The sequence below is a fragment of the Carassius auratus genome, chromosome 38, assembly GCF_003368295.1.
Source record: "Carassius auratus strain Wakin chromosome 38, ASM336829v1, whole genome shotgun sequence".
In the NCBI taxonomy this organism is placed as follows: domain Eukaryota; kingdom Metazoa; phylum Chordata; class Actinopteri; order Cypriniformes; family Cyprinidae; genus Carassius; species Carassius auratus.
In genome coordinates, this window is record NC_039280.1 from 7,987,811 (window position 1) to 8,001,403 (window position 13,593).

The 13,593-nt window shown below is 37.3% G+C and overlaps 1 protein-coding gene across 1 annotated transcript; it reads left to right on the forward strand.

Moving 5' to 3' along the window:
* Positions 1 to 405: 405 nt before the first annotated feature.
* six6a (SIX homeobox 6a) lies at positions 406 to 13,287 on the forward strand. The gene is made up of 3 exons (XM_026223800.1): positions 406 to 868; positions 10,918 to 11,573; positions 12,310 to 13,287. The coding sequence occupies exons 2-3, from the start codon at positions 11,002 to 11,004 to the stop codon at positions 12,473 to 12,475; spliced, it is 738 nt and encodes a 245-aa protein (XP_026079585.1). The 5' UTR covers positions 406 to 868; positions 10,918 to 11,001; the 3' UTR covers positions 12,476 to 13,287.
* Positions 13,288 to 13,593: the final 306 nt, after the last annotated feature.

Sequence of the window (13,593 nt, forward strand, 5' to 3'; positions counted from 1 at the left end):
AATAATTCACAGCAGCGCTTTTGCTTTTCACTCTGGAATGTTTGGTGAGGCCGGATTATTCGGGGTGGGAAGAAAACGTAACATTCATCTTTTAGAATGTTTTTAATTTTTCTGGTATATTCATGGAGAAACAGATTAATTATTCATTAAGTAAAATAACTAATATTTTAGAAAGACTTATTTCAAATTAAAAACCCTTTAGCAGCTCCTAAGTCTGATTCAAAAATGAAAGTTTGTTTAAAAAAAAAAATAGTTGAATACTTTAGTTTAAATCACGCTGACCTTTTTAATTACTTTTTTAGATACTTTTTTTTTTCAAAACTTTTTCTTACTTTTCCAAAAACAGCAAGTTGGGAAAAAAACTGACATTCTAGAAAAAATGAAGTGTTAAAATGTTTGTTTTATTTGTATTTTCTACTCTGTGCAGTCATTAAAATCACCATAAAATCTAACACTATACATTTTAAACGGAGGAAATAACAGGGATCCTCGCCGCTCAGACACGTTTTATATGGACAGCACGACCCTACTGAAACATTTTAATAGCCTCAATGGCAAAGACTTCTTGTTTCTTGTTTCTTGTCAGGCCTCATTCTAGTGTTCCCGTGCGTGGCCGGTTCGAGTGGCCCGCTATTGTACCACGGCAGCCGGAGGGAGGAAGCGCTACTTTGGGTGGTCTGACAGACCCCCGCGGCTCACAATAGCGTGGTGCCCAATTATGAAGAGGACGTTTTTCTACTTGAAGGTTGTTGATTTACGGCTCGGAGTTCAACCGCCTCCAATTACCATTCTGAGTGAAGCAGACATGCACATTCAGAGCGCTTTTCGTATTAAATCATGAAAAGTGGGAGACCAGTTTGTTGTTAAGGTAAGAAATATTGTTTTAAATATATACATTTGTTGCATATCCATTGTTGCATAATAATTGAATTTGTCTATTAAATCATTTCATTTTTCTGTATAAAATACGGTCAAATGATTGCCTCTGTGAATATATGCCTCTGTGAATTTAGTTATGAAGAGGTTTCTTTGGTGAACGTTTTTAGCAGATCTGTCAGGCCTGGCCAGGCTTTACAGTAGAATAAGTGCTAATAAAGGCAAACGGATATGAGAGAGTTTTAAATGATAATGAATGGTTTTGATGGCCATCTATCTCTAAAACACGGCCAATGTAGCCGCTTCTCTGTATAAACTTATACACGTCAATCTGTTTGACTAAATCTTTTTGACGGTTATTAAAATTCCTTTTATTAACCTCATTATAATGTCATTACTTATTATTAGAGGTTGTTTTTTCTGTTCTTTGTTAAGGTTAATGTTTTTAACATGAACTTTATTAAGTTAATGTTTTTTTTTCTTTAATACTTCAGTTTACTTGTATAGTGTGGCCTAATAAATAGCTATAATTTATAAATTTGGAGACTATTTTGTTTCAGAAGGTTAAGCAGATTTAACCTATTTTATGGTCATTTTATTCAACATTCATGGCAAACTAAATTGAACAAATTATGTACATTTTATATAGCTACAACTCCTGAAGCAACTATATTTTAAATGTAAATAACATTTCTTACCAATATTGCTTTAAATTCTCAAGACAGCTCATGCAAATCTAAATATTTTCTGTAAAAGGCTTTAACCTTTAGAACCCAGAAGTCAATTTGTCAGTTTTAGGGAGTTTTTGGTTATGTATAGGTTACTCTGACATATTTTGCTCTGTGGTTTAGATTACCCTGATGAATTTTACCATGAAGTTTAGGGTTGTCATACTGTCAGGAGTTGTTGTTTAAGAAGAAGTAGGTTCAGATCTAATCTTTCTCAAGTTAATTACACCGTCTTCGTTGTAAAACTCTGAAACAACATAAACATGATGGGAATATTAGGGATTAAACCTGTCTTGGAATCCCCAGATAACAACAATGACAAAGTATTCAAATTATAGACCCTTTATGTGTTAAAATCATCTTATCACCAAAGCAGAGCACAACATAAATATTTTCTTCTCCACTGTGAGCGTACAGGTTCCTCAGAAATCTCAAAAATAACTGTGGTAAATATTTGTTATGGATCCAAAACAGAAGGAATTTTTTTATGTAATGGATAAAAAACATCCATCAGCCATGCTCTGTTAAAATGTCTTCAGCAGCTTTTATTAAAGGCCCATAACTGACCATACTGTCATTTATAGCTTTGCTTCTACACTGAATGGCCTTCACCTCAGAAACATTCCTTTCATCACCGTGTATGCCGACTCTGTTATGTACTTCCCTGGTATGTATCTGCGTGGGTCAGTGCTCAAAATGACAACAAATCTAAAATGAAACCGTATTCTGGTGTGGACAGTCAAGGTCAGAAGCCGCAACGAAGACCATGAATACTTAAGTCAGAAAGGTTAGGAGGAACAGAATGTCTGCCATTATTTTCCAGAGGTTTACTTGTTTCTAAGAGTCCAGATGGACTTTCTCTTTAATAAAACGTGGTTCTGCTACAGGCTACTGACATTCCTATGCAAAGGCATCAACCCTGTTTAAAGGAAGCAATAGTAAGATCTCTCCACGCTATTTATACTCGGAAGGGGATGCATCTTCAAGAGACTGGTTGAGTATTTTTGATTGATAGATGTGAATCATATGAGCTAGCATGTTCAAAATATTTGTTCCTCCTGAAACTACACACATCGTTGACATTCTTCAAGTGTCTGTTTATGTACACCTGATTGTGTTGAGATTTCAGAACAGTAAAACGCGCTCAGCTAAGTTGTGCTGATTCGCACCATCTGATCTCGAGGTGTGTGTATATATTTCCTTTTTGTCACAGAATGCTTTATTCTGTAAAAGCATCACCCACACACACACATAAGGAAGCGTCCTCATCTGTTCCGCGGTTTTTGCCTTCACCTCCGTTGACGGAGGGCAGGTGGGGGAGTGGAGTGAGAGCGGGAGCAAAGTGAAAGAGTCTGTGAGCCTTAACAAGCTCCAAATAGAAAAAGAACATCATTTTCATTAGGCTGCCAGACAAAGGCAGAGGCCCCCGTGTTTTTGGGGAGGTCTGCTGTGTTTGTGCATGTGTATGCGTGTGTTTTCATGGGATATGCCTCTTCGTATGATTGTGAGAGACTCTGTGTGTGAGTGTTTTTCAGGGACTGTCCTCTTTCCTGGCTGCTTTGTCTCTGTTGGTATTGTGCCTTGCTCAGAGAAAGGACTTCCTGGGCAATAGGGAGTAGAGTACGGTGAACTCGACAGCCCCCAAAACACTCCACACACACACACACACACACACACTCAGACTCAGACCCTTCTCAGCAGGCCGGGAAGCTGAGAGAGAGACGGCAGGATGGTGCATTTGTGGGGAGGACTTGTTGCTAGGTGACTGACAGACAAGAGCTCAAGTCAGGGCCCGGTTTTTAAAGCTAAAACCTGTCTTTCTGAAATGTTTTACTGACTGAATAGATTCACAGGAAAACACGGAGCCAGAATAATGTTAGGGTCATCGCTACTGAATGCTTGATTCTGAATGAAAGCTTGATCTCTGTTCACATATTTGTGTATAATGCATTAACTGACATTTGTCCCAGGCTAACTGTTACCTCTATTGATGTGCTAGTTTCATATTTCCAGATTCTTTATGAATTTTGTTTGTGTTTATATTTTTTTGATAATCATCTTTTTTCCCCATGCACTAGTGTTAACTGTAGTTAATAATAACAATGGTTAAACAGTGGCACTAAACAGATCTCATTTATTAAATGTTTTTGAATTAAGTCTTTTATGCTTACCAAGGCAGCATTTATTTGATCAAAACAGTCAAATCAGTAATATTATGAAATATTATTACAATAAAAAATGACTATTTTCTACTTTAATGCTATATAACATTTACTCTTTCGGTGGAAAAGCTTACTTTTCAGCACTTATCAGTCTTCAGTGCCACATGCTCCCTCAGAAATGTTCAGATGTTCAAAGGAATAGAATTTATTCGAACTTGATTATTTGTAAAATAATGTAAATGTTTTTCTGTTACCTTCCAAGTATAACATTTTTTAAACAAAAAAAATATGTATATATATTATTGAGCCAAAACTTTATACTGTGTGCATTATAAATCCTGAGAGAGATAGGGACTGAGGGAGGGAAAGGTAGATAATGCCATTTTTTTTTCATTTGGATAGATTTGGATAGATATTGATCATTTTATTTTCTTTTTTATTTTACATAATTCTTTTTTTTTTTTCATAAAATTCATTCATAATATTATAGACACCTGTAAGAGATAGAAAATAGCATTGTCTCAGCATGCGTATTCTGGGGTAATGGCAGTGTTAAGTGATTGCTGAACTTTTAAACAACCCCATAACAGATGGCTTTGTCTTTTTAGCTGATTGGATAAAAAGATTAACCTGTATTTCTTTACGAGGATGAACTGTCTTGGACAAACTCACTCAACTAAAGACCTACCCTCTGTTTACGTACACATTCTCTACATGTGAGACAGAGAAAAGCTAAATCTAGTACATTGTTCTTTTGCTCCAGGGCTTAAGGCTTGATCTCAGATTTATGAGTCACTCACCGCAAGAGTATCAGAGCACAGCACTATCCCCTGACAGCTCTCAGAGGACAGAGAGCAGACGATCAGAAGACCTAGTGCAGCCACACGCCACATTTACTCACTGCTGTGTGTGTGTGCCTGCTGGGAGTCAAAGTGAGACGAGTCTCTGCTGTCACTAGTTGTCAGAATCACTGCATCATCACTGCCAAACACACATGTTGTAATTTCGTAGAGAGATGACCTGTTTTTCTTTGTCTCTTCTCCTTTAGCTCAGTAACTTGGACACATACCTGTCACCAATGACCAGTGAATGATCTGCCTTGAGACAACCAAGTCTGTGTGACTCTGCAGCACACACACATGCAGTTCCCAGATCTTTCTCATGAAAATCAAAAGTGTCAGATTGGCATTTGACATATGCCCTGAGTACAGAGATCACACGCCCAGCCGTAAATATCCTCCTGACACACACACGGCTGACCTTGTCATCAACACACACACACACACACAGTCTATAAGCTGTGTAGCTGAGCTCATTCAGCAACAGAAAAGTCTGTTTATCTACTATCAGAAGGCATTCAGCATGCACGGCGGCAGAGGCGGAGATGATTCATTTCTCTGTAAAGCGCAGCAGCATCAGACATCCATATGTCTGACAGTTACAGTGTGTTGCCTTGTTTAATCAAACGCGTTATTTCAGAGATCATACAGTGCAATGACTGATCAACATACTTCTGGATAGTTTCAAATTTCTTATAATGAATTAATGCTTTTCATGTCACAAGGTGGTTTTTGAACAAACTATTATACTATTCATCAAATGTCTAGAGAGGGGCGCCTCCAGGACTCAAAATGTTAGCTTGAGGTGCTCTTTGGATGGGATAATCATAATATAGAACAAATAGGAAACCCCAAGGCACTCTCTTTAAGAAAAATTAAAAAGCCTTTATTTTATGGCTTTGTCAACATAAACCTTTTTTTTAAAGGTTTATGATGACTAAGCCATAAAATAAAGGCTTTTTAATTTGTCTTAAAGAGAGTGCCTTGGAGTTTCCTATTTGTTCTAAACTATTATACTATGTTTAATTCAGCCATTTTATTTTTATGTACCTTTAAGAGGAAGTTTTCTCAAATTTTTTAGATAAAACAATTATAAAAAAGTGTTTTAGTATATAATCATATTATTATTATTATTATTACTTTTTATATCTCATTTGTATTAATATTATTGAACTTTATATCTCACAATGGCTTATTTTATTTAAACTAAAATTAAACTTTCTTATTTAAAATTTGATTAGATTTTTATATTTTAAATTCAGTTTTATATAATACTGTAAGTTAAGTCATACGTTTTGTAAGCTGGAAATGGGCATAAAAATAAACTACAATAATAGACAGACATGGGGGAAAATATTCAAATAATGTTACAGCAGTCCATAGAAGATGTCCAAGCATATGAGAACATTTTTATAGATGCATAAATGAACTTTTAATGCTGCTAAAGAAAGTTCTCTGTTAATCTCTTCTGCCTTAAGGATGGTTGTTTTTATGAAGTTATTATTAATTAGTTGGTGAAAGAGATCAAATAAATTAGAGTCTGTTGCAGTTACCAAAAATCAGAAGGAAGCATCTTAGACCTTCTGTGTGGTTCTTTTCAGATTTCTATTCAAAGCTTTTTGCAGGACATCCTGCACATTGAAGTGTATAGCAGTCATTTTCCTTTGTGCCAACCCAGTCTCATATAAAAACGTACCCTGACTAGATGTTTTTTTCTAGATTTGGCAGTTGTCAGAATGAGACTAAAGAAATAAATCACTGAGCTTCAGATCAGACTAAACAGACTGTATGACGTGCAGACTATAAGGATTACATTAAAACAGGAACTGATATCTTTTTGTAGGACTCTTTAGATACTCAGACACTTAGCTGTTTTGCTCTGAATTTTCAACCCTTTTTTAGTGTGATTTTTTTGCTATTTCTTCACAATTTGTGCATAATTAGATCAAACTGTGCTGTTTGTAGATTATCAGCTTAATTTCATCAAATCAGTCTTTTTAGTCCATTAGAATTCAAAAATACCTTATATTTTTCAAGACAAAAGCAAAGATATGAAGACCCCGTACGTCAGTATAAGTCATAAGCGTTGTGATTGAGCAGTGGTTTTCAGATCAGGGGTAAGTGGAGCTTCTCCAGTGCTGGTGTTTCTGGTTGCTAGGTAACAGTTAATGTAGACCAAAAATGGCTGTCTCATTTGTGTCTGTGATGGACTAGATATTGCATTGTAGGGTTTAAAAGCCAAGGGTTGTTGTTTTGTCTGTGTTTAATTTCTGTAATGCAAATCAAAATGCTAATAGGCCGATTCCAGTATTAGTTGGTAACATTATTGACTGTTGTGCATTGTTTGTGACACATTTTTGTACCCAGACTGAATACATTTGCGCACATTAAGGTGTTTACAGTGTGTCTGCCTTTTGGGCATGTGTACATGTAGTTACATGTCTATATTTTTTTGCAATTATGTAGTCACAATATATATGTTATTGCATAAGACTGTTAAAAAATGACAAACTGAATGATGTCCGAGGGATCCTGTTGTGTTATCCCTGTCCTGCTGCTGGATAACAGAGAGAGGGAGCAGGATAAGCCAGAAGGGTCATAGGATAAGAGGTCTTCTCTGTTACCACAAATCCCAGATTACATCCAAACGGGACAATGCCATGGCTGGACACCGATCTGTCATGAGGACACGCCCACACACTCGCAGAGGTCTGTAACTCATCTGGTTTGTCTATGTACTACAGCAAGCAAAGACTTTATTTACTTCAATCCCTCATTCGTTTGCTATTATCTGGGCCAGTGGAGTATTAGCAAGCCACTCCAGCTTTGCCAGACATGATATCTTAATTAGAACATAAATCCCTGCTTTATAGGAGTCATCCAGCGTTCGGCCTCAACCAGCTCAGAGGAAAAAACAAAGCGGATGGCATTTTCTATTGTATGTGTGTGCTTTCTGTCTAAAGCAGACCATGGTTGAAAGCGAGAACATGATTTCAAAAGGCCTCTGGTATGCAGAATGGTGGCAGCAATACCATTTGTACCATGTACTAAAATGCTATTTATTCCTCTGATGCAAAGCTGAATTTTCAGCAGCCATTACTGCAGTGTCAACTGGTCCTTCAGAAATCATTCTAATATGCTGATTTGCTGCTCAAGAAACATTTTTAATTATCATCATTGTTGAAAACAGTTGTGCTGCTTAATATTTTTGTGAAGATCTTACTTTTTTCATGATCCTGTGATTAATAGAAAATAAAAAAGAACAGCACTTATTCTAAATAGATTTTATTAAACAATATAAATGTCTTTCTTGTCACCTTGCTGAATAAAAGTATTAATTTATTTTAAAACATTATTGAAATGGTTGTCCTGCTTAATATTTTTCAGGCAACCATGATTACTTTTTCAGGATTCTTTGATGAATAGAAAGTTCAAAAGAACAGCATTTATTTAAAATGGAAATATTTTGCAACATTATACATTTATTCACTGTCACTTTAGATCAACATAATGCATTCTTGCTGATAAGTGTATTATTTAAAAAAATATCTTACTGACCTCATTTTTTTTTATTAGTAATATGCATGTGCATTTTTTTCAAGATCAGATTCCAGCTTTTCAAATAGTTGTATCTTAACTAAATATTATACTATCCTAACAAACCATACATCAGTGGAAAGCTTTATTTATTCATACATATTGCAGTTTATCAAAATTGACCTGTTTTGTGGTTCAGGGTCACATATATATTTTCCTTCTCTCGGGAAGGGGTTAGAGGAGGAACTGTATTTAGTTCTTGTAGGGACCTTTTAGGTTCTAGGTAAAGTGTACCTAGAAGTTTTCCAGAAGATTCTGATGACAATATAAAGAACTAGTGCCTCAAGTACTAAAAAAAGAGAGAAAAAAATCACAGGGATGAAATCTAAAATGAAGAATTTAAAGGGTTATCAAGCCTGGTTTGTATGTCTGTGTGTTTTATCAGAGAACAAACAGATAACAGAACTCTTTGTATGAGTGTCACTCCTTATTTTTACTCTCTCTCTCTCTCAGTCGTTCAGGGATAGCGGTGTCAGGCATTACATTATGTGTGCAATCCTTATTATTCAGCTCGTGCATGCTCCATCCCGGGCTCGCGCTTTGCCAGGACGCAGTGTCATTTCGCCACTTAAGTTACGGAGCACAAGCAAAAGCGAGGAACGGAACGAACGAGTAACGAGCGATAACTACCATGCCTAAATGCCTCATTTTGTTTTTAAACAGGGACAATAGTTGTTTGAAAACAAATTGAGAATGTGAAATGACGGTTATTTTAAGAGTAATGGGTTTTTGGTCAACAGAACCTCCCTTCCAAAGTCCAAGTTTTTAAAGTCTTTTATTAACAGGAGCCTTGGAATGATATCAAAAGCCATGCATTATTTACTGGGAGACTTAGTAGAAAAATATTCCCCTTTGTTGAGGTTACAGTATGTCATAGTGTATGAAATATTCACAGAACTCTGAATATTTCAGCACTGCTTCTCATCCAATGGTTTTCCCAAATCCTGTCTTCATGGCGCACATGCATGGGGTCGCAAATCTTTTGTTTTTAGTTATTTTAGTGGTCGGCGTTAAAAACTGTAATGAGATTGATTAAATTGTCGCTTTAATCGTCTTACTGTGTCTACCTCTCATTATGGCCAACTGTCATGCCATTACTGTATGGCGTAAACCTGCTCGAGCCTATGGATAATTGATTTACAATGTTGCCAAACACTCTAAGATCCTCCGCCGGGATTAAAATAGGCTGGATATCTTTGTGTGGTCTATTTTTGACAGTCTGTCATTCTAATGTGACTGCTCAAACGCTTTGCATTCCAAAAGAATATATAAATAAATAAATAAAATACAATTATAAGTTATTGCATGAAGACAAAGTTATTATATAATAACATTTTGTTCCTTGCCATTTGTTTCAATGTCATACAAAGTAAATTAAACTTAATTAAACGTTAAACACATGCATGTATATGTTTTATTAATAGATGAGGTGTATTATAATCCTATGGACATTCTGATTCCGAAGCGCATCATGATAACAGCTCCCTATTGCTGAGACAAAAGAAGAACAGGTTCCTGAACCTGCCTGGATCCTCCTTCATACAAAACTTGCTAAAAGCACTTTTAGTTGAACTTCTGTAACTGTGAAAATAATTTTAGGCACTTCCGTCAGACTGAACATTACCTTTGAAACGAGACATGCCTTAATGGAAACGGACACTTCCAACCACCTATCATTTAAGCGTGCACAAGAGGAACTGCTGGGTGATTTAAAACAGAGGACAGGTGTACTGAAAACTGGACCTATACTTACCATCATTATATTAGCATCATTTGTAAGGTTCAGGTTAAGATGTGTTAACCGTGGTGTCAGTTCATCTTGATGGGTATGACAAGATGTGCTACCCACATTTTCAGCACATTTGTGACTACATTTTTTTTTTTTTCTGAGGAAATGTGCATATTGTAATTTTTGACAGCTTATACTGGAAGGTACATTTTTGTTTTTATTTATTTATTTGTGTAGAATAGTATTGCATGTCACATAGCATATTCATTTTTGTTTTACTTTTAAATTAGAGCATTTTCTTCATTGAAGTTTTTTTTAAGTCTATAGTGATCACGTTTAACACTTTGTTACTGAGGTTCTGAACATGCGTCACAGAAGTGTTATAGCTTCATTTGGAAGCGCTTTTTCGATACATAAATCATGTTTTTATTTTATTTACTTTTTTAGTTTGGATTGTTATTTTAGTTTGATTTTGAATAGGCAATCATGTGTAATTATAGGCTACTTCATATGTTTTTCATAGAAAGTCTTTCAGTGCGTTCTGTATTTTAACAGACACTCTTTCCTATCGTTTTATCGACGACTCAGAGGGGGTTGCTTCCGGATTTCTAGCAAATGACAACATTACATTCAGCGTCTCTGAGCACAAACGTAAAGGTCAAAATGACGCTTTGACGTTTTCAGTGAAAGGCGCTGTCGCGCGCTGGGTGGTGCTGAAATCTGCTTCACGCGTGATTGGCAAACCTGACAGTGATTGACGTGTGTCCATGGCAACCAGGCAGCCAATCTGACAAGTCCGATAGAATATCGGCAGCAGGGGCTAAATGTTCTTTTATTTTGCTCCTCGGAAAAATCCTTGCTTCCAGTTTTTTATGCTCACACTCAATAAAAGAAGATATTTTGCCGTTTAAGCTGCTTGAGCCTGCCGCACGGCATCGCTCCTCAGCTCGTTTTCACGGCTGTTAACTTTTGCCGTTTTTTGACAGACTCGCTGAACAAAAAGACGGGCGAGACAGTCGAGGAGCAACACCAGACAGGAGGACCAAAAGAAGAGAGAGATTGCAGTCTCCATGTTCCAGCTGCCCATCTTGAATTTCAGCCCCCAGCAGGTCGCGGGGGTCTGCGAGACGCTCGAGGAGAGCGGCGACGTGGAGAGACTCGGTCGCTTCCTCTGGTCACTCCCGGTGGCGCCGTCCGCCTGCGAAGTCCTCGGGAAGAACGAGTCTGTCCTGCGCGCGCGGGCGGTCGTGGCCTTCCACGCGGGAAACTTCCGCGAGCTCTACCACATACTAGAGAACCACAAATTCACAAAGGACTCACACGCGAAGCTGCAGGCGCTTTGGCTCGAGGCGCACTACCAGGAGGCTGAGAAACTCCGTGGGCGTCCCTTAGGACCCGTGGACAAGTACCGCGTCCGGAAGAAGTTTCCACTGCCTCGGACGATATGGGACGGCGAACAGAAAACGCACTGCTTCAAGGAGAGGACGCGACATCTTTTGAGAGAGTGGTACCTGCAGGATCCTTACCCGAACCCGAGCAAAAAAAGAGAGCTGGCGCAGGCGACTGGACTCACACCCACTCAAGTGGGCAACTGGTTTAAAAACCGGAGGCAGAGAGACCGAGCGGCAGCGGCCAAGAACAGGTATTGAGATCTCCACTGAACTGCACAAAGACGTTAAACGTGCATAATTATGTTTCACTTTATTACTTATAATGTCATTATCTTTACGTATTATTATCTTGAAAAAAGCTTTGGAGCTTCTTGCGTAATTTACATTAGCTCCTTTTACATATCTCAGTTGATGCATGGGGTTTTATGCCGGGGTGTATACTATACTATACTATACTACATAATCGATATCATAACAAATATAGCCTAGAATTTTTTTTCTCTTAAGAAACCCGCTTAAACAGATTGTTACATTGACAGCATGCTTCAAATTATGTAATTCATGAGTTGTTTTATATGCTGCAACATATATTTCTATCAACTATTTTTGTTATACTGCCTTAGACAATATGTTGCATAGCCTAGAATATTTGTTTATAATTAACATACAATATTGAAGCTATATTATGCTATAAGAAACGTTTACTTTTAGTCTAAACAGTAACCATTTGATTTTAGCTCATGCAAATGCATTTACAACCTGAAAAGTTTTTGCCAGCGTTAACAGCATATCATCGTCAAATGTTGTGTTTAACAAATATAGGTTGACAATTCAATCTTAACCCAAGTCTGATTAATTTAACTAGATATTTCCGTAATTTATATACACCAGAGAGATTAGGACATTTCTTTATATCCACTGTCTCCACTGTAAGATAGGAATGTCCATGTATCCTCATTGACATTTTGTCTCTTTTCACCCCTGCAGGCTACAGCAGCAGGTTCTGTCCGGTGGCTCGGTCCGATCGCTTGGGGACGATGACACCACAGTGGACCGCCTGGGTCCCGCCTCGAGCCCAGAAGTCAGTCTCTCGAGCAAGGCCGCCACCTCCGCCATCTCCATCACCTCCAGCGACAGCGAATGTGACATCTAACGTGACAGGCTTCAAAAGAGCAAACAGGAGAACTGTAAGAGACAATCTAACAACAACAAAACTTTAGTGCCTGCAACCGGCCCAGACAGAGGCTAAAATGAAGTATGGAAATAAAGCGTCAAAATATCATTTTCCATTCGTTGATGTGATCAACAAAATGCGAAGTGCTTCTCACGAAGATAGGTGGGAGTTTTTGAAAAAAATCTTCTGAGGGCCGAACCTATTGTTGTATGTGTGCGTGCTTTATCATGAAAAGACTGAATAATGTTTTACTGTTCACTTGTCTTTTTAATATATAAACGATGTTTATTTACTTATTTAAAAATATCATCGGCCCCTAGGCCTTTTATTTGTGTGCTTTTTTATTATCATGTTTGTTGTGCGTAATGCTGCGCGTCGTGAAATTTCTGGAAAAAATAATCATGATTTAAAAAAAATAAAATCACTGTTGAATTAAGTAACGATCGCAAATGCACAATATTATTTTCTTTTCGACATTTATTCCAATTTTTCCGGTGTAAAATTGAACAATGCAATGTTTCACTTCATGATTATTTTAATGTGTCTACCCGAAAGAGAAAAATATATTTTTATATCCTGAAGAACAGATTTAGAACAGACAGGGATCAAGTATGTTGCATGTTTTAATCCCTCTCTGCGAGCTCAATCTCTCTCACACTCGAGCAGTAATTGGCTAAAATGCTTCGCGTGGTGTTGTAATGCGCTCTGACAGCACAGGGTCAGCGAAAGGCCGAGACGCTCTCCCGGATGTCAACACAACCCAAGCTGTGATCTCCTGTTTAAACAGAACCTTCTAGTGGCCCAAGCAGGCTGCGGAAAATTCATATGTCAAAAGTGGATGATAAAGAAATTTAACCTTTTATTGTTTTTCATTTTGCTTTAATTTTCTTTCGATTCACAATTGTTTATATTTATTTAATAGGCTATTTCACAACATGAGTATAATTCACACGTGCTAATCTAGTGGTTAAATACCTTGTGGCATTAAGATTTACATAAATCGGCTGTTAGACTAGTTATAATCATCACAATTTAGTGCTTATATTTTTGTAATTGGTCATTTTCACCGAGATTTTTCTTCTTTGTTAAGTGCCAGA